This window comes from Pantherophis guttatus, chromosome 2 (assembly GCF_059756535.1).
Source record: "Pantherophis guttatus breed Tessera chromosome 2, ASM5975653v1, whole genome shotgun sequence".
Lineage (NCBI taxonomy): Eukaryota > Metazoa > Chordata > Lepidosauria > Squamata > Colubridae > Pantherophis > Pantherophis guttatus.
In genome coordinates, this window is record NC_142064.1 from 77,002,359 (window position 1) to 77,025,000 (window position 22,642).

General features: G+C 39.4%; 1 protein-coding gene across 2 annotated transcripts in view; it reads right to left on the reverse strand.

Annotated features, from left to right (window-relative positions):
• Positions 1–22,642, reverse strand: part of TTC39B (tetratricopeptide repeat domain 39B) — a 73,542-nt gene that overhangs the window by 25,531 nt on the left and 25,369 nt on the right. The window contains exons 2-3 of one of the 2 annotated variants that reach the window (XM_034410468.3): positions 20,789–20,823; positions 254–358 (exon numbers count right to left, since the gene is read on the reverse strand). In XM_034410468.3, the coding sequence (XP_034266359.2) occupies positions 254–358; positions 20,789–20,823 (140 nt within the window). Of the gene's footprint in view, positions 1–253; positions 359–11,163; positions 11,252–20,788; positions 20,824–22,642 lie in introns of those variants that run through there. The other variant, XM_034410469.3, reaches the window with a different exon arrangement.

A 22,642-nucleotide genomic window follows, 5' to 3' on the forward strand; every position in this document is an offset into this window, starting at 1 on the left:
TGAGCCTCTGCTGGGAAACAGAATCAGGAGAAAAACTATATTCATGATATTCAAAGGTCTAAATTTGACTATCATGCCTAGGGCAAAATTTAGGGACCCTTCTCTGACAGTTTTAAAAATTCTGTTTTAGAGTATGGGATTAAATAGTTGTAAAAGAAATATTTTAGGCAAGAACAGAAATTGAAATTATATTATTCAGAGGCCTTAAATACATTTCTAGCTACCAGATAAAAACTCTAGCAAACAAACTCACCATGGTCGAAGTAATTCCAGAGCTTCTGAAAATTTATTGTTAAGAAATAAATTTAATGCCATTGAACACTCTTCCAAAGAACATTTAAGGTCCATTTTTGCAGCCCTAATAAATGCACAGACAGAAAAAAAATCATTACACTTATACATTATACACTGTTCTATAGTTTAATATGGTCAGATTCTCAATGTTCGATCTAGACAAGATTAAATTAATGAAATCTGTTGACTAATGATTATAACAAAATATTTGTGATTCCTAAACACTTCATCCAGTTTATAGAGTATTACCGTCTCAAATTTTAGGGTCAGAGAGAGCAATGTATGTGTGGTTGTACTTCCTAGCCCAATTCCCTCAAACGATAGACAGACAGACAGACAGACAGACAGACAGACAGACAGACAGAGAGTACTCGACATAGTCCATATACTGCAGCAGATTGCAGTCCATAAATATGTATATCATGATATTATCTCTGAATGCTACACAATTATCATTTATGTTGCAGCAGATTAATGAAGCTAATGAACCCTGAGAAAAAGGACAATTGGACACTTGGTTACAGGTAAGAAATCAGAAACACTGGTGCTCATTGGCTTAGAACAGCTAAGAAGCCATTATGAAAGAATTCCAGCAACTGCTGGTCTATTTTTATACTGCAATTGGTGTTCTAATTCTTGCACCTCTTTCTCCTGCTTGTCCTAGATAAAGAGCTAAAAAAGCAATTATTTCTGGAGTGGGAGGGAATTTCCATCTGTTCTTGTTTTGGCAATGGCAAAGCTGGTATCCTGTATGCTTCCCACACAGGCTGATATATACATGCCTATTCAGTTTGTCCTATGAATAGAAGTAGCTAATGAAATAATGGAATTTTGATCTGTACTATTATGTCCAGCCTGGCATTCCAGGCATTTTAGTCCCTTGGACTTTGGAATCCAGGTGATTAAGAGAGAACTTTAAGACCTCAAAAGATTTTTCTGCACAATTATTGCATAGGAAAGCTTGTGGTGGAGGTCTCCAAAAAGTCAGTGTAACCTGTTATATGTTCCAGGAAGGTAACAGAATCAAATCTTCCAAGCTGTGAAGATGTGTCCCTGATGTATAGAATGGGGACCTTGACTCAGAAGGCAAAAAATGGGTGAGATAGTGCAACAAGGCAAGGTAACACAGTGAACCATGGCTACTGAGGCTACTAAGGTAAGAAAAGAGTGAAGTTGGTTAAATCTTTGTTGATCTTCACCAGCACTCTAACAGTAGAATGAGTGGAAAACATGCAGAAAGAAATTTATTTTTTTCTAAACTAACAAATTGAGGGTCTATCCCAGCGGTGAAATCTATTTACCTTCCATACCAGTTCGGAAGTGCGCACGTGTGTCATATGCGCACGCAGACCTTCTGCACATGCGCAAAACCTTCTGCGCATGCACAGAAGGTAAAAAAAAAATACTTCCTAGTTAAAATCAGGAAGTAACGACCTGGTCCGAACCAGTCACCCCTAGTCACTTACAAAAAGTTAGATGTTGTCTTACAGTGTGCATAGGTTAAATGTGGCTGCCCAAGTTGGATTTGACAGTGTTTGTTTCCATTTTTGATTAGGTTTCTACTATAGCTGAGCCAATCAGGGAGGATATTGCTATATCCAGGTTTATAGTTTGCCATTACTATTTCTTTATAGACCAGACTATTGTGGGTCTGTCTAATATCATCTGGCCACTCTGGTCATGGCATAGGACTAGAAAGGTGACCATAACACCGCCTTCTATATTGATAGACGCTCAGATATGTTCATATATCTCAATGCTTCATGGCTGGAATATGTATCTCAGATATAAAGAGCCTGGACACGAGCTCTTCATCTTTACATAGATGCACATAGGTTGAGGAGTGAAATTGTCTGAAATCAGCTACTAGTAGAAGGAATCCGCGACATAGGGCCGAACCAAGAGGAAAAACGATTTATTTGATCTCTCTTCTACAATTGAAAAGAGAGTGGCTCATATACATCCACAGTAAAAAAAAACAATTAATCAAATAGTATCAATTCATTATTCAATCTCATGACATGGAGAGTTCCTTAGACTCTCCAAAGTAACTCCATTTTTAATAGTGTATGGGAGGGGGGAATGGGGGTAGACTGATTTCTTTGGGAAGACTATTTCAAAGTATAGAAGATCCTGCTATAAGCCTTCACATATGCCTGCGCCTTACATCCTGAAAATGGGGAATTTCAAGCAAATTCTTTTAAGATTTTTGAATCGGATGAGTTGAAACCAGGTGCAGAAAATGGTCTTAAATACTTTAGTGCCAAGCCATGTAGGGCATTGATGGTCAAAATAAGAACTCTGAATTGCAATCAGAAACAAATATGGCATGATCTTATGTTTGTTCTTACAGAATCACCACACTTACAGAGAGTATATACATTTCAATCAATAAGAATAGAGCCGGAAGGGACCTTGGAGGTCTTCTATTCCAACCCACTGCTCAAGCAGGAGACCCTATACTGATATAGTAATGGAACACACGGAACACTCTAAATAATTCTCACAATCTTTTACTTTTAAACCCTCGGTACAGTCCAACATTTTTTTAACAACTGGGAAACTGGTATGCCCTAGTCTTCTGTGGAGAAGGTGTGCACAATTATCATGGATGGGCTTTCCCATAGATACCGTGTTTTTACCTGGTGACATGCAATTGGTTTCCCTCTGGTGTATCCCTCCTGTTTCTGTGTTTCCCTTTTCTTCATTGGCAGTGCTTGTGTTTACACTCCCTTCGTTATTCTCGTTAGGCGTAAAATAAGGTAGACCGTCATGTATGGTTACCTTCCCAACCTTTCTCCCTTGATTGGATAAGTATACTCTGCCTTATTTGAACATTACTTTGGTGTTTGTATCTGTTGTGAGTTTAGTGGTAGCTAGCACGTTATAGGGTATTTTGGGCATATATAGCACCCCCTCTATTTTCCCTATTCCTGGGATATGTACACTTTCCTTTCCTATTACCTTGGCAATGCTCTGGTTGGCCACTCTGATCTCAAAATCTGTCTCTATGAGGGAAATGAATAAATTTGGGTTATGTGTGGTGTGGTTAGTGGCTCTTGAGTCTAAGAGCCACATGTTCTTGCTTATTTCCTGTTTGGAGTCTGGCTTCTCATGTCTGAACCCATACATGGACCCGGGGTTACTGTCCCTGGAACTGTCCCTACGCTCACTGTTTCGCCTGGGGTTGGGAGACCACCCGCGTCCTCGTTCCCTAAAAGGCCTGCGGTCTGGTGATTGTCTCCCTCTGCAATCATTGTATCCCCTGTCCCTATTGTTTCTGGGGCAATCCCTTTTTAAATGGCTCTTGGAACCACAAGAAAAGCATTCTGGAGTACCCTTTGCCCTATCCTGGAACTCAACCCTCTTGATGGGCCTAGGATCTCTCCTGGATAGATGGCGGTCCCTCCTTAGGTTATCCTCTGCAATTAGGCGGTTGGTGAGTATGTCTAATGATAAGTGTTCTAGACTGAGACTGTCCAGTTGTGTCACAAAGTTGTCCCAGCTATTGTCTAATGAGTTTATGACTATGCTCATCATACTCTACTCAGTGATTGCTTCCCCTCTCTGCATTAATTCAGCCTTGGTAGCATTTAGCTTCAACAGGTGCTCGCTCATGGGAACCCCTGGCCTGAGCCTGGCAGAGTGAAAATCTCTGGATATCTTTGTAGTGGTGGCTCTACTTCTACTGTAAAATAGGCTATAAAGTTTTTGCATGACCTCATGTACCATCATGTGATCACCTATGCTTGGGTACATAGTGGGTGAGATGCTGGTTAATAATATACAAAAAGCTCTGTGATGAATACAGTCAATTTCAAATGTCCAAGGTTTCTGGGGTGGGTTTGAAATTAGAAAAAACATGTTTTCTTTCATAAATGTTATTTGCAGTTGCTGACTCCATTCTAAAAGGTTTCTCCCATCTACCTGTAGTTTAGGAAAGTTAGCAGGTAATGTTCCAGAATTATTTGGGTAATTACTTACTGAAGGCAGCTGTCCATGGTCCTGGATGTGAGTGAATTCACAATAAGGCAATGGGATGCTTGAGCTTAGGTTAAAAAAACTGCTAGACACTTTTTTTTCCTTTCTCCCTGCAGGTGAAGACTGGGCATGCGCGAAGCACATTTCGCGCTGGAAGTCGTCAGGTGAGGAGCTTGTGGCCGCGGCTCCTAGGCCTAGGCCTGCCAGGGGGAGGTTGGACTTACCCTTGGCGTATCTGGACTCCACGCTGGGCGTCGGAACCTGTTGCTGGGTGGCTGAATCCCTTGCGAACATCGATGGAAGGCGTGGGGGCATCGCAGTCATTGGTTGAGGACTTCCGAAGCCCGGCAGCTCAGCGGCAGCGGCGGCGGGTCCTGATCCACGGATGCTGGTTCCTGGGTGAGCAGAGAAGCCCAGAGGAGGTCGTAGAGCAGGTAAGTAGTTGACTTGGTTTTCTTCCCTCGGGTCTCGCGCCGATAGTTGGAGGGGTGGTGAGTTCGAGTCCTGCCGTGGGGTCGGTCTGTAGGCGGTTGATGTTCTTTGTTCATTGGAGAAGTGAGTCACCTTCCCGGGGAGTGGCAGGGTCGGTGTTTCCTGCCGATGGTTGCTCTGAGGTCCCTTCGGGTCCCAGGGGCTTCCTCGCGGTTCGTGCTTGCTGCAGGAGGTTTGAAAGCAGAGCCGAAGGCTGCTTCGAGGGTCTCCATTGCTTTCTCGATCTCGAGCTCAGTAGGTGAGCTCCTGGATTTTTGGTTTTTATTTCTATCATTGTTTTTGGATGAGTCTTTATTTGTTTTAGGACTTGGGCAGGTTCGCACCAACGGATTTGAATCCGGGCTTCTCACTGGTTGCTGGCCATTCCAAGATGGCCACCGGGAAAAGGGCGCAAAAATGGATCCTGCCATCTCTAGCTCGTCCGGTTGGGGTGATGTTTCCCTTACTGGATCTGTGCTCTCGCAGGTTGGTTCCTTCTCCTCGTTCGCTGTTCTGTGGTCCTGTAGCAGTCTCTGGAGGTTCGCAACGAGGTCCTTGTCTGTGACGGGTAGCTCCATTATTTTCAATACGGCAGTCTTGAAATTGTTGTTTCTGAGTGGAGTGATATTGGTACCATTCCCTTCATCTCCCCTGCGTGGCTCAGCCCTGGATGGGGTGCATGGATCGTCCATCTGCTCTCTCCCAGCTGAGGTGGTCTTTGGAATGGCTCCAGAGGGAGATAGTTGTGCAGCCATTTGTCTGTTGATGGCTCTTGTGTTTATTCTGTTCTTCTCAGAATAAACGTTTGATTCAGTCATTATTCAGAGTTATAGGTAACCATCCTCTGCTACTATTTGATATAGTGATGGATCTAACCCAATAACTCACGAGACAAATTCTTTTATTGCAGGCCTGGATTGTTCCTAGGCTCATTCCTCTAATAGCAACTGACCTTTTGTCCTTCTCTTGCAGGTACACATCTGGAACTACTGGATGGCCTCGTGGTGAGACCTCTTATACCCAGGGGGAGGAGTCAGAGGTAAGGTGGGGTGATGGGATGTGTGGTTGTGTTAACCCTTGCAGGACTATAAGGGAATGTGACATGAATGTGTTAGACATTTAACCTGACATATACAATTTGAGATAAATGGCTGCCAGTCTCTTCTTAAAAACCTCCAGTGATGAAGCATCCACAACTTTTGAAGGCAAGCTGTTCCACTGGTTAATTGTTCTCACTGTTAGGAAGTTTCTATTTAATTCCAGGTTGCTTCTCTCCTTGATTAGTTTCCATCCATTGTTTCTTGTCTTGCCTTCTGGTGATTTGGAAAATAAATTGACCTGCTCTTCTTTGTGGCAGCCCCTCAAATACTGGAATCATGTTATGTCACCCCTAGTCCTTCTTTTCTCTAGACTAACCGTACCCAGTTCCTGCACCATTCTTCATATGTTTTAGTCTCCAGGCCTTTAATTATCCTAGTTTCTCTTTTCTGCACTTTTTCCGAAGTCTCAACATCTTTTTTGTAATGTTGTGATCAAAACTGGATGCTGTATTCTAGGTATGGCATTACTTACATGTATAAATACATTCAGAAAACAAGAAAAAAACTCATGGATTATGAAACAGGCAAATAATAAGATCCTACAGTAAATAAATCCATCAGAGCTGTGGAAGCAATGAGAGTAGGGTTTTACAGATATGTACAGTATGCACCCAGTATATCCCCCTGCAAATTTTATAGAAGAAAACCACAACCCCTTCTGCAAGTGGGAAGGGTGGAAGCAATTGATATTATCTTGAAATAACCCTTTCAAAAAATAGATGAAATGGAAAAGGTCCAACACAGTATGAGGTCACAATCCTCCTTAGGAAGGATAAAGTATTTAGGCAAAAGACTAGTCCCCCATAATTATATCCTCAATAGCCCCTTGTTATAAAAAGGGAGAAACTTCCTGGCATAAATTTAAGGTATCATCAGTCTTATCAGGGAATAATCTGTCCCTAAAGAAGAAAAAGTCTCAGATTCCTATTCCAGATTTACCCCAGCTAGATTAGAATGCCTAATTTCATTTTAGAAGAATATAGACAAGTAGTGAATGAGTTCAGAAGAAAAAAAAAGATGCACAACAGATTGGATAAACTAGAGCCATGGAAAATATTGAAGAAATATGTATATATAGACTGGACAAGAGTAAACTAAGATGCTAATGACAGCACTGTACTAATATTTTGAAAGATAGTTAAGTAAAAAATTAACTCTGCTGACCAGAAAGAGGGCTAGATTTCATGTTTTAAAGTTAAAAATAGATTTCATCTAAACATTAAAAAATATTTATAAATTAAGGGTTTCGACAACAGAATTATTCCTTAAAAGAGTAATAGGCTTTTTTTTTGTGGAGTTTTTCAAACAGAGATATGATATTTATATTGTCTCAAGTTTTAAACTTCCTGAAATAAGCAAGGGACTCCACTAATGACCTAATAGGCCACTTCAAATTCTAAATTGTACTGCTATTTCCAAACAATTATAAACCTTACTATGCAAGAATATACAACCCAGTATTCTTTAGCTCCTGAGAATGCTTTCATTTAGCTTATAGTCAACTTGCTTTCTAAACTGTGTTCATTTGCCTTGATTAAAAAGAATAGGGATGATAAAGTATATACAAGACTGCCTAAAATCAGTAGAACCAGCATCTTTCTATTTCATTGAATAGTTCAATGAAAGGGGTCCAAATTGGATAGCCTATACAACATGGTAAGACATAGTTTAATTATGGCAATTTGAATAGGCCATGACTGGCAAAGTTCACACAGTATATTAAGTCACAAACAAACAAACAAACAAACAATTACAGTTTTGGTATGTTGTATAGAACTGGCACCAATGAATCAGTTCAACTAACCACCCATCCTATTACTGACTACATGATTAACAATGATTTTCAAAGTTTTAAGTAGATTTTTCCTATCATCTTTGTCTAAAAAAATTTAAGTAAAAAGAAAACTTTTAAACTTGATTTCTGTGAGGAACCACAGCAAATATTGGAAAGAGCAGGTTTTCCGTACAGACAGTCCATACAAGCAGTTTCTTCTCTACCAAGTATGTACTGGATCCAGGATACACACTTAATTTTTTTAATATAACATAGGGCTACATTTTCTTGGCATACAGTAATATTTAAGCTATGTAGAAGAAGCAAAGAAAACCCATGCAGTCATGAGAAAAAGATGTCTAAATCACACTTGCTAAATACAAACCTACTCTTTTATTTTTGTATAATATGTTTTCAAGTAAAAATTATTAAATAAATAAAAGTTGCTACCAACTGACAGATTTTCAGCCAAAGAACACGAAGAGATTACTTTTTAAAAAAAAGTGAATTCCCATAATAGAATCAAGATATTTAGATAATTTTTTTTAATATTTTGAAAAATATATGGTTAGTGCTTTAGTGTAGAGCTGACTTTTATTCTTATAATCTTACTTTCAACTACCATGTTTTTTGTATTTTTAAATTTTCAGCATGGAAATGTAAAGTTCTCTTGAAGAGGCTTTTCAGGACAAATGGGAACCAAGCAAAAGTAATAATTTCAGACTATAGTGCTACCAGAAAGAACCATCAAGTTATCTCCTTTGTATACCCACATAATTCTATGGGAGGCCCAGATAATCCTCCGTCATTTTTTTCCTCTATTTCTTCTACCTTATTTTTAACTAGGAAGAAAATTCTAAGATTATAATGAAATGGATTTATAATGCTAGGAACTCTTTTTTTGGAGCTACATTATTAGCTTTGTGGAGAAAGTAATATTTTGAATATTCAAATTATATATTGAATATAAAATTATTTATTGAAAAATGTGAGTTAGACAGTACCACCACCAGATGGATTCATAACTGGCTGACCAACTGCACTCAAGGTGTAGTCCTCAATGGAATTGCATCTACATGGAGGAAAGTATGCAGTGGAGTACCCCAAGGCTCTGTTATAGGCCCAGTACTCTTCAACATCTTCATCAATGATTTGGATGAGGGGATAGATGGGGAACTCATCAAATTTGCAGATGACACAAAGCTGGCAGCAGTAGCCAACACTCCAGAAGATAGGCTCAAGATACAGAAGGATCTTGACAGACTTGAACATTGGGCACTATCTAACAAAATGAAATTCAACAGTAAAAAAAGTAAGGTTCTCCATTTAGGCAAGAAAAACAAAATGCACAAGTACAGTATATGTGGTACCTTGCTCAACAGTAGTAACTGTGAGAGGGATCTTGGAGTCCTAGTGGACAACCATTTAGATATGAGCCAGCAGTATGCAGCAGCTGCCAAAAAATACAACACAGTTCTAGGCTGCATAAATAGAGGGATAGAATCAAGATCACATGAAGTATTAGTACCATTTTATAATGCCTTGGTAAGGCCACACTTGGAGTACTACATTCAGTTTTGGTCACCATGATGATGTTGAGACTCTAGAAAGAATGCAGAGAAAAGCAACAAAGATGATTAGGGGACTGGAGGCTAAAACATATGAAGAATGGTTGCAGGAACTGAATATGTCTAGTTTAATGAAAAGAAGGACTAAGGGAGACATGATAGCAGGGGCTGCCACAAAGAAGAGGGAGTCAAGCTATTCTCCAAAGCACCTGAGGGTAGAACAAGAAGCAATGGGTGGAAACTAATCAAGGACAAGCAACTTAGAACTAAGGAGAACTTTCTGGACAGTTAGAACAATTAATCAGTGGAACAACTTGCTTCCAGAAGTTGTGAATGCTCCAACACTGGAAGTTTTTAAGATGATGTTGGATAACCATTTGTCTGAAGTGGTGTAGGGTTTCTTGCCTAAGCAGGGGGTTGGACTAGAAGACCTCCAAGGTCCCTTCCAACTCTGTTATTCTATTTTATTGTATATTGATCCTGCTAGAAAATACCACTATAATTCACTAGCCATACAGTATATCCTATGTATTTTTACTGCTGTGGCAATTGGTAATTAGCATCTCTGAAGTAACAAATATATCTTTCAACCTAGTTAAAGCAAGTCTTTTAAAAACTAATATTTCTCTGCTTTATTAAACAAATATTATGAGGAGTAGTGCTACAAAAACAGTTTCTTTTCTCTCTTCTTTAAATCCATTTTAGAGTAATATGTTCCTGTTCTCTATTGGAGAGTCATATTCCCTTTTACAAAAGGAGAAATTAACAAAAGGATAATTCCCTACAACAAGACTACTTTCAGTTTTATTCATAATACATTAAGTTACATATGCATAAATCACTGAGCCATGCTAATTATGTATTAATCTGTGAATTTTAAAAAAATTGCAGGCATAATTACATGCTTGAAAGATAGATAGCATATTTTATTACAAAATATTGATTTTATTTTAGTGTATTAAAGCCAAGATTGAATCATCACTTAAGTCTTAATTAGTATTTGTTGGAAGATTTATAATCAACATTTCAAATCAAAATTACCTTGAACATTCAGGAAGTACAAAAGATGACTAAAATCTCTGATCTGGGTGGGGCAGATTAGGTCTTCCTTAGGGATAATAGCTGATTTACTAGCTTAGAAGTAGCAAAGGACGAAATTGTGATTGTGATTATGATTCACCAAACAAAAAACTAAAAATGCACACAAAAAGAGCATATTAACTGGGAACAGTTAACTATAATATCACCTCATAATAATAAAAGGAAGGTTCCCAGAGCTTAATAATAGGTTAGCCAGCACAAAAGGCAAACAAATCAAATATCTACAGTACTCCCACTGCGTCATTCAAATAATGGCTCAGATCCAGTCACATGATCATGACTGAATGGTCCTTTTTCTATGATTTCATATAAATTGCTATGAAGCTGCAAAAAGTATGCTGCCTGAATCATATATTACAGTAGTGAGAGCAGTTCTAAATGTAATGAGATGGAATAATATTATAACATGCTTGCTAGCTTCTGAGCTTACAAAATAACAACTCTAGTTAAACTGAATATGAAAATTGTTAGATGACATAAGCAATTGATTCATCAAGAATTTTTCTACCTGCCATATTTTACAGACATGTAATCTTATCTCTGTAGCAGTTTCAAGAAGTATTTCTATATACACAAATGATCAAGCTAGAGATAATTTATACAATCAGAAGCATAGCAATAAAGCTGATAGATAAAAATTACAAAGATAAAAGGAAAAACAATAATTTATGAAATTAACTCTTAAATGTAAATTTCCCCAGGATCATCAGAATAGAGTACATCCTGAACTCCCTCTACTATCATCAGTAAGCTTACTACCTATTTTCAAAATAAAAACCCTCATATGAAGTGATTTCCCAGAAAATAATACACACAGGTTTTCTGCAGTCAATTTTAGCAGCTCCAATGTTGAGAAAAGACACAGTATACTCACAGAATTAAATTAGGCAACTTCTAGATGATTAACTGCAAATTGCTATCTGAAGATAAGCCTCTCGCAGAGCTGATTCATTTCTGTCACAGACAGGAAAAAAACCCCAGCCAGTAACACCCTAAAAAGGTCCCATTTCCTTATTCCTCGTTACCAGTGGGCTTCTTATTAGTTATGAAACAGAATAGATGCAAAAGTTCGCACAGCAGCAGGAATCCTCTGCATCCGATTTTACAAGAAATATCCGTTGACAGGACTGCAGCTACAGCAGTACTGGCAGATGATGCCTCTGCATAAAGAGGATGCTGGGATATTTTCCCAATGCATGATGCAGCCTAATTCTAATCCATCACTGCCCAACTACAAAAGGGGAGAAACTGGATCTCAAAACAACTCAATGATTTCTATGTTTGAAGGACAAAAAAAAGAAGAAGAAGAAGTTAGATTAGAGCTCTGTGTTCCTCTTATTATTATACATCTAATGAAAAGATATGTAAACAAAGTTATGATAGATTAATTATCATTAATAGATTATTAATGAACCCCATTTAAAAATCAATATCATTATTCTTAAGATAACCTTACAATAAACAGTATAGGCAACATTAAATGGAGATTTAATCTGCTATATCTAACATCTGATTTCTGATAGCTGAAACTGTGACATTTATATGAAATTGAATTAATATGAGACTGCCAATATTCAGGGATATAAAGAAGAAAGAACATGCCAATTTTTAAGAATTAATCTATATGAAAAATTATTTCAATAAAAAGAAATTAATAACAGTTCTTTAATTTATGATAGTAAGAATGTAAAATTAACATCCATAGATTTCTAGGGTAAGGACATTTGTGAGCTCCAACAATACAACAATACACACTGAGATATGTACCGTAGCATTGAATAAAGACATTGGTTAATTCTTTTCTGTAAAAAATCCAGGCAAAAAGAATGTTTGTGTAAGAACAATGTGTCTGAAAAAGAACATGTTATATTAAAAACAGAGTTATACTGAGAGTTGGGTAGCATACGAGTTTAATAATTATAGTTTGTCACACAATCAGCCCAGTGTTTAGATTAAATTTGGAATTCAATTTATTGTTTGTATTGTTATTATTCCCATGAGACTACAAAAAAATTAAAATGGTATTAATAGGGAAATTTGCAGAAGAAAAGTATCTGAAAGGAATAAATATTAAATACATAAATATTAAATACCTATATAAGGTACATGAAGATTTTTATTATTGCATCTTCACTTCCAAATACAAGATCCATATTCTCGCATGATAATACAAGAGAGTAAAATCAATAACATGTATATTTATTTACACATCACTAATAGTATCTTGCATTACAGTATTTTCATCAGAAATATTTTTACTTTTTTCTCCATGCCCTTTAGCAATAGCAGTTTTTCAGTGCATCCATTAGTTTATAGTTTGCCTCTGGATTTGGAAATGGCTTTAGCTAATGTAACATAAGGCATTCAAAAACATTTTTGCAATGCAAATATCATGGGTCTGTACGTGGATAATTATGTTATATACATGTTATCAATAAAATAAAATGAAGGAATGTCCCAGACTTGGGGACACACTTTGTTAATGCTGGATTCCAAATGCCAATTTCAAACAAATCGGATTCCAAATGCCAATTTCAAACTAATTTAAAAGTTAGAGATTGGCTTCAGGAAAAAATCTAAAATGCAGCTTCCTATTGAAAATGATGAACTTCCTATTGAAAATGATGAATAATTCACAAGATTGCAACTTCAACATAACCTTCGTTTTCTTCCATTTCCCTTTTTTGGGAAAAGATTACTACGGTATATACCTCAACTCTATAAATCCAAATTTAGATTTAGGGTTTTTTTAACCTTGCCTTTATTATTTTTATAAATAACTTAATGCAACAGACATACTTAATACTCATTCCTCCTCCTATTTTTCTCACAACAACAATACTGTGAGATGTCTTAGGACAGGAGACAGTGATTGGCCAAAAGTCACCCAACCAACTTTCATGCCTAAAGTTGGATTAGAATTTAATATCTTTTGCTTTGTAACCGGTGTCCTAACCGCTAGACCAAACTGCCTAAATTTGTTCTAACTACTTCACCAAGCTACATTGAAAGACTACTGGAACCCTAGTAGTTTCAAAACAAGACTTGAGATTTGCTTGGCCTTCACTGAGAGTTGTGCAGTGTGAGGAGCCTGGCTGTTGTACAATGGCAGTGGGCTTGCTAGGGTTGATATTACACACTGCTCCCTTTGGCTGCTTGCTGACCTCCAGGTACCTGAATATTCTAACATGAATGTTACATGTGAGCAGAAGAGCAGCCAACTGAGTAGGTGTCCTGGCACCCAGTTCTCCCCTACTCTGATAGTCCATTGTGCAAACTAGTGAGGAGGGAGGGTGCTTATGCTTTGTGACTGGTGCTCTCATTACGATGAGAGTGCACTCTCTTGGCAGGCATGGCAAGGAGCTTACAGGTAATCTTTGAGTTATGATTATAATGGAGCCTGCCATTACGATAATAAGTTGTAACAGTCAATTTTATGTTTTTTGCAGCAGTTGCTAACAAACGCTGTAGTTCTTAAGTGAGCCCATTATGGTGTGGCTGTCAGCAAAAATGTGGTCGCATGATTGTGGGATGCTGCAAACAGGTGTAAATGCAGCCGTGTTGCCGAGCACCCGAAGTGCAGTCATGTGAATGTGGGGTCGGGGTGGGGGCAACTGTTGGAACTTCAGATCCAGGCATGTCCTTTTTTTCAGGCAGGTTATAACTTCGAATGGTCATAAGTCAAAAACTACTTGTAATTCACTCTTTGTGAGTAGTAGTATTACCTTTTTATTCTATTCCACAAAAGTAACAAATGCAACAACACCAAACTATAAAATCAGCAAAATGAAGGATTATAATGAATCATATAAATTAATGAGGAATATTAGGAAAATATAAGACAAGGCATTGGAAAAACTGGCATTCATATGGTCACACTGACAAGAAACTGTAATAGCCCTCATAGAAGACTGATCCTTGGATAAGAAGCCAGGAAAGGCCTTAGAAGCCAATATGTTTACTGATCCAGGGCTTAGTAAGCAAGCAATGAAGATACGTCCCATGTAATCATGGCAAGTTTGACCCCAAATTCTCACATCAATTTCTCAGAACAATCTTTTTATTGTGAATAGAGTCTTGAAGTTTTTTATATAAAACACTCTATCTGGAAGTAATTTAGCAAAGGAAACAACATCCATATCTTATGTGCTCTTCTGACAGCTTGTCAAATCCTGCCCTAAACATTCAGACTGCTTCTTCAATTCTGACCAAGGTTCTAAATTGACTTTGTGCTTTCCTGGGCCTCTGATTACAAATGGACTTTTGCACTCTTTATAAAATATATTTTCAGCCCAGCTCCCTGGCTGCATATTAATTGCCAGGAGAGTAATTCACTGAAGTGTTTGCTTCAACTCTGCTAAACCCTTTAGCTTAGACATAGCCTAAACTATGGGATTACCTCACAGGTTCTTCTACAGTTTATTCAGGCAATAAAGAAATCTGTATTTTCCATCTTATATATATAGGACATAAGCTATTAAAATGTAAACTGAAACATGGCTCAAGCTTTCTTAGGTCTATAAAGAACACTGTTAAAGGATTCTTTTGACATTTTTACTTCAAATATACAACATAAGAAACATAATTCTTATGTATTTCTTTTACAGTTGTGCTGGTGACATTATACTGTATATCACAGGTGTACACTCCCACACATTTTGTAAATATTTAAGTATATCTTTTCAGGTGACAACACTGAAGAAATGACTAGAATGTAAAGTAGTGAATATACAGCTTGTATAGCAGTGTAAATGTGCTGTCCCCTCAAAATAACACAACACACAGCCATTAATGTCTAAACTGCTGGCAACAAAGTGATTCCCCCCCCAAGTGATAATGTCCAAATGGGGCCCAAAGTGTCAATATTTTGTGTGGCCACCATTATTTTCCAGCACTGCCTTAACCTTCTTGGACATAAAGTTCACCAGAGGTTCACAGATTGCCACTGGAGTCCTCTTCCACTCCTCCATGACAATGTCACAGATCTCTATGTGCATCTCCACCTTCCATTTCAGGATGCCCCACAGATGCTCAATAGGGTTTAGTCTGGAGACATGCTTGGCCACTCCATCACCTTTACCCTCAGCTTCTTTAGCAAGGCAATGGTCGTTTTGGAGGTGTGTTGGGGTCGTTACCATGTTGGAATACTGCCCTGCGGCCCAGTCTCCTAAGGGAGGGATCATGCTCTGCTTCAGTATGTCACAGTATATGTTGGCATTCATGGTTCCCTCAATGAACTGTAGCTCCCCACTGCCAGCAGGACTCATGCAGTCCAGACCATGACATTCTCACCACCATGCTTGACTGTAAGCAAGACACACTTGTCTTTGTACTCCTCACCAGGTTGCCACCACACACACTTGATACCATTTGAACCAAATAAGTTTATCTTGGTCTCATCAGACCACAGGACATGGTTCCAGAAACCCATGCAGTCTGCTTGTCTGCAGCAAACAATTTGCGGACGTTCTTGTGCATCATCTTTAGAAGAGGCTTCCTTCTGGGATGATAGCCCTGCTGATCAATTTGATGCAACGTGGGTATATGGTCTGAGCACTGACAGGCTGACCCCCCACTCCTTCAACCTCTGCAGCAATGCTGGCAGCACTCATATGTCCATTTCTCAAACCCAACCTCTGGATATGATGCTGAGCATGGGCATTCAACTTCTTTGGTCGACCATGGCGAGGCCTGTTCTGAGTAGAATCTGCCCTGTTAAACTTCTGTATGGTCTTGGCCACTGTGCTAGAGCTCAGTTTCAGGGTCTTGGCAATCTTCTTATAGCCTAGGCCATCTTTATGTAGAACAACAATTCGTTTTTTCAGATCCTCCGAGAGTTCATTGCCATGAAGTGCCATGTTGAACTTCCAGTGACCAGTATGAGAGAGTGAGAGCGATAACACCAAATTTAACATACCTCTTCCCTCTTCTTACCCGAGACCTTGTACCACTACCGAGTCACATGATACCAAGGAGAGAAAATGGCTACTTGGGCCCCATTTGGACATTATCATTTAGGGGTGTACTCACTTTCGTTGCCAGCAGTTTAGACATTAATGGCTGTGTGTTGTGTTATTTTGAGGGGACAGCACATTTACACTGCTATACAAGCTGTATACTCACTACATTACATTCTAGTCATTTCTTCAGTGTTGTCACCTGAAAAGATATACTTAAATGTTTACAAAATGTGGAGGGGTGTACTCACTTCTGTTACATACTGTATATAGATCTTTCTCTTTCAGGATTTCAGCTAAATAGTCAAAATGTTGTAATCTCATAAATACGCTGCTCTGCTTTTTCTCTTACGTTAAAAGAGGCTTATAATTTTGTTAGATAATTTACTGGTATGTGTTCATATAATCTGTCTCTCACAAACACAACAACACATCTGCACACCCACCCATTCTTACACATAGAGTGAAAAAGAATTTAGGCATTGATGATAAGTGAGTGGTTGGTGCATATTTCTAGATGCTTAATAGCATATCCAGATAAAATTCTTTACCACCATTTCTCATTGGGACTCCAACCTTCTATATGTCTGTACTTTTTTCTCTTGCTCTCAGTTTTCATCTCTCCTGCCTCTTGGATAGCAGTGAGAAAAATGAGAGTGCATCAGGTAACATTGTCTCCTTGGGTGGCTGAATTGCAATTCCCATGTGCTTTAATCTCAGCAAAATCTCTCTCCTCTGTGTAGCAATTAAGGTGAGAAAAATAATTCCAATGGGTGCCACAATATACCAATAACAGCTTTTTCTTCATACTAACTAGTATGTGTGTGTGTGTGTGCACATGTGCAGATATATATAGTGTGGAGCTAGGAAGAATATATATGAGCAGGGAAGATGGATAACTACTAATTTTTCCTTGAAGGAATGTGGCCCACAATATAGAAATCATTGTCTCTCCATGACTTAAACCACTAGCCCAATATTTACATTTACATTTATACAAACCATCAAGATCAAAATGTTTTGAAAACGAACACACAAACTAGGGGCAAGCAATATGGTATTTTTGAAAACCATGGTATATATAATCCCATTAGAATTCGTTTTAAAAGGGCTGAAATCTAAGATATCTTGGCCATTAGATAGAAAATCAATATGGCAGCTAAACTAAGGATTTGTATTATTCTTGTGAACCCTGCTGGAATTTGATTCACAGCAGCCATGGTGGTGCAGTGGTTAGAATGCAGTATTGCAGGCTAATTCAGCTCACTGCCAGGAATTTGATCCTGACTGGCTCAAGGTTGACTAAGCCTTCCACCCTTCCGAGGTCCATAAAATGAGGACCCAGATTGTTGGGGGCAATATGCTGACTCTGCAAGCCACTTAGAGAGCTGTAAAGCACTGTGAAGCGGTATATAAGTCAAAGTGCTAACTGCTATTGCTGTAACAACTGCATGAGCCTTTCAAAAGACACAAAGCTTAAAACTCTACTTTATTGATCCAAGGAAAGATGAATTGTTCATATGTATTCTCTTCTGAATATTTTGCATAGCTCTCAAATATATTTCATAAATGCAGAATTTTGGCAAATGTAATGCAATGTTAGCTCCTATAGAATATATGAGTTATGCACAGAATTTGACTTGATTATTACTGGCACAATGGCACTATGCTTGAGAGTGTCCAGTCACCAATGTAACAGCAAATAAGGTAAACAGTGTCTGGGTCACCTAAATTGTGAGGAAGAAGCAATGCTTGACAACCCATACAGGGTATATATTGGCGATATGGGCCTTTATATCTAATACTTTAGATCTTGTGTTCTTCTCCGGCAGTTTTGCTGATTAAACTTCATTTTGTTGTATAGTTGATCAAACTTGACTAAGATTTATAGAAATTGTAACAGCAAATAAGATTAGCAATTGCTTAAGTTCTATTACATATTTGTTATATTTTGGGCATGAACCTTGATAAGAGCCAAATAATATATAATTTGTTCTGGCTCATATATTTAAAAGTAGCATAATATGGAATTCGAATAAAATAATATTTAGCATGGTGGAAGATACAAATCTACTATATTTTACTGTGTAACTGCTGAAGTTGATAGTGCAGGAATATGTGATTCTCAGGCAGGGGTGAAATGCTCCCGGATCGGACTGGACCACCCGATCCGGTAACTATCTTGGCCGGTGGTTCTGCGATCCGGTAGCGACAGCGGAGCATAGCTCCGCTCATATGGCCGGGTGTCATTACTTCCTGGCTTTAACCAGGAAGTAATGTGTTTTTTACCTTCTGCGCATGCACAGGTTTTGTGCATGCACAGGTCTGCACACACTTGTGATGCACACGCAGCGCACAGGCTTCCGAACCGGTAAGGAAGGTAAGTATACAGTCATGGCCGTAAATGTTGGCACCCCTGAAATTTTTCCAGAAAATAAAGTATTTCTCACAGAAAAGTATTGCAGTAACACATGTTTTGCTATACACATGTTTAATCCATTTGTGTGTATTGGAACAAAACCAAAAAAGGGAGGAAAGATTGTTTCAAGCATGTGATGTTCCTTTAAACACACCTGGGGCAAGTAACAGGTGTGGGCAATATAAAACTCACACCTGAAAGCAGATAAAAAGGAGAGAAGTTCACTTAGTCTTTGCATTGTGTGTCTGTGTGTGCCACACTAAGCATGGACAACAGAAAGAGAAGAGAACTGTCTGAGGACTTGAGAATCAAAATTGTGGAAAAATATCACCAATCTCAAGGTTACAAGTCCATCTCCAGAGATCCAGATTTGCCTTTGTCCACAGTGCGCAACATTATCAAGAAGTTTGCAACCCATGGCACTGTAGCTAATCTCCCTGGGCGTGGACGGAAGAGAAAAATTGATGAAAGGTGCCAACGCAGGATAGTCCTGATGGTGGATAAGCAGCCCCAAACAAGTTCCAAAGCAATTCAAGCTGTCCTGCAGGCTCAGGGAGCATCAGTGTCAGCGCGAACTATCCATCGACATTTAAATGAAATGAAACGCTATGGCAGGAGACTCAGGAGGACCCCACTGCTGACACAGAGACATAAAAAAGCAAGACTACAGTTTGCCAAGGAGTAAGCCAAAATCCTTTTGGGCAAACGTCTTGTGGACAGATGAGACCAAGATAGAGCTTTTTGGTAAAGCACATCATTCTACTGTTTACTGCAAACGGAATGAGGCCTACAAAGAAAAGAACACAGTACCTACAGTGAAATATGGTGGAGGTTCACTGATGTTTTGGGGTTGTTTTGCTGCCTCTGGCACTGGGTGCCTTGAATGTGTGCAAGGCATCATGAAATCTGAGGATTACCAACGGATTTTGGGTCGCACTATAGAGCCCAGTGTCAGAAAGCTGGGTTTGTGTCGGAGATCTTAGGTCTTCCAGCAGGACAATGACCCCAAACATACGTCAAAAAGCACCCAGAAATGGATGGCAACAAAGCGCTGGAGAGTTCTGAAGTGGCCAGCAATGAGTGCAGATCTCAATCCCATTGAACACCTGTGGAGAGATCTTAAAATTGCTGTTGGGAAGAGGCGCCCTTCCAATAAGAGAGACCCGGAGCAGTTTACAAAGGAAGAGTGGTCCAAAATTCTGGGTGAGAGGTGTAAGAAGCTTATTGATGGTTATCGGAAGCGACTGATTTCAGTTATTTATTCCAAAAGGTGTGCAACCAAATATTAAGTAAAGGGTCCCAATGATTTTGTCCAGCCCATTTTTGGAGTTTTGTGTGACATTATGTCCAATTTGCTTTTTTTCCTCCCTTTTTTGGTTTTGTTCCAATACACACAAAGGGAATAAACATGTGTATAGCAAAACATGTGTTACTGCAATACTTTTCTGTGAGAAATACTTCATTTTCTGGAAAAATTTCAGGGGTGCCAACATGTACGGCCATGACTGTATTTCACCCCTGTTCTCAGGGCAAACAGATTATAACATATAAGCAAATGGCCATCAATCTTGCAAACAAGAAGAAAACAAATGAATTTCAATCCACTCAAAAATTTTAGAAAAAAAACCCATAGGAACTAAAACTCATAGCCAGCATTTATATACCCTGTTTCCCCCAAAATAAGACATCCCCTGATAATAAGCCCAATCAGGCTTTTGAGTGCATGGCAATAAGGCCAAGTGCTTATTTCAGGGTTCAAAAAAATATAAGACAAGGTCTTATTTTCGGGGAAACACGATATTAGCTTAATTTCTGTACTCTATAGAAACTGATCTTCTACATATGGTAGGTAAGATTTCTATCTCATCCTCAATAAAGCAAAATATCCAGCTGTATCATATCTAAGAGTTTCTTCTCGGGGGAAATCCGTGAATACAACTGGAAAACTGAGATTTACTGCTGAGCATAGAGTGACTCTCTGCTCTAAGATGAAACAGACCTGGCATGAAATGAAGCAGGAAGAATAGAAAAGGTAGCAATATAGTTAATTAGATAATATTTTTCATTTTTGGTAGTTTTCATTCATAACTGCTTGAAAAAAAGGGGTATTAAAGGATACTTACACTGGGATGTGTTCAAAGGCATCTTCAAAGTTTTCCTGCAAATCAAATAAGAATAAATTATTAGAAAATTCATTATCTGCTTATAAAAATCCAACAAGCTTCACTAAATAGAATATCATAGCTATGTACTGCTATTTCATACTTGCTTTATAACAGAATTTCTATGCTATAAAAGAAATGAAAGCAGTACATGGTATTGTAGAACACTGTAGGATTACAAGTGAAATTTCCACATCCCTGAATCATTACTTCTCTAAACTTCTGTGAATAATGTCATTTCATTGATCTTAGAAGCACCCAATAAATTAAGCATTTTCTTGTAGTGGACATAAGTTTTCCTTTTTGGTTAGGGAAGGGTAGATGGGGCATTGGTCTTCTCTGATACGCTCCTTCTCATTGAGTGGAGATAGCATCCGGGAATGGGTAGACCTCGTCTGCTGATTGGACTGAGTCTGTCAAAGCTAAGAGGACACGCCTCCTTCACCAACAGTCCCCAGCTTTTGGTGAAGGCGTAGAGACAGACCTGACATGTCTTGTTCCAATGTACTTCCTGTTGGACCAAGGACCAGCGGGCCTTAAGGGTGGGGCTGGATGCTATTTCCACTCAATGAGAAGGAATGTATCAGGCAAGACCAACACCCCTTCTCCATTGTAGTGGAGATAGCATCCAGGAATGGGACATACCAAAACTGGCTTGTCCTTATGGGTGGGTCGCAGCCTGGCCCAAGGTCCCCTCATCAGAATGTACCCTCTGGAGGATCGCCTACCAAAGGCCACCTCAGCCGAGGCGTAGCTGTCCAGCTTATAGTGTCTGATGAAAGGGGATGGAGAGGACCATGTAGCTGCATGGCAAACCTCTTCAATAGAGGCTTGTGTTGCCCACACTGCTGTTGTGGCCACACACCTTGTAGAATGGGCTGTGATCAGTCTAGGCAATGAAAGGACCTGTAGTTCATAGGATTTGGTGATACACGCCCAAATCCAGCGGCCCAGGGTCAATGGAGTGACTCTGTCTTCCTGAAGGAGGAAGTCCTCTTGATATAAATGCAGAGGACCCTTCTCACGTCCAGAGTGTGCCACTCTTTTTCCAGGGCGTGCACTGGATTGGGGCAGAAGTTGGGCAAGATAAGTTCCTGGGCCCTGTGGAACCATGAGTTCACTTTGGGGACAAAGGAAGGCTCCAACTGCAATACCACCCTGTTAGGATGGAAGACACAGAGGTCCTTCCTGACAGAGAGTGCCGCCAGCTCAGAGATCCATCTAGCTGATGTGATGGCTACCAGGAAGGCCACTTTGCAGGTTAGGAAGTGCAATGTAGCCGATCTCAGTAGTTCGAATGGGGCCTCAGTCAGCGCCTAGAGTATCTTAGTGAGGTCCCAGGTAGGATATCTGTGAACCACTGGAGGCCGTAGGTTCGTTACACCCCTAACGAACCTGAGCATGGTCGGGTGTTGAGCTAGGGATTCCAGACCCCTGCAAGAGAGGACAGATGACAGGGTAGCCCCCTGGTGATGGATCATGTTGGGCAATAGCCCCTTGTCAAGTCCCACCTGAAGAAACTCTAGTATCTGGGCACGGATACAGATGTTGGGTGTAACCCTGACCTGGAGCACCAGGAGCGAAATGCCTTCCAGGTCGAGTCATATATTCTGTTTGTGAAAGGTCTCCTGGAGTCTTGTATCGTGTCTATCACCTTGGAAGAATAATTGTCCTGGCTCAGAGACCTCTGCTCAAACGCCAGGTGTTCAGTTGGAGCCACTGTGGTTCCAGGTGAACCAAGGTCCCCTGGCTGGAGGAGACTCTGTCTCGCGGTATCCTCCAAGGGCTGGCTACCGATAGGGCAACTAGGTCGGC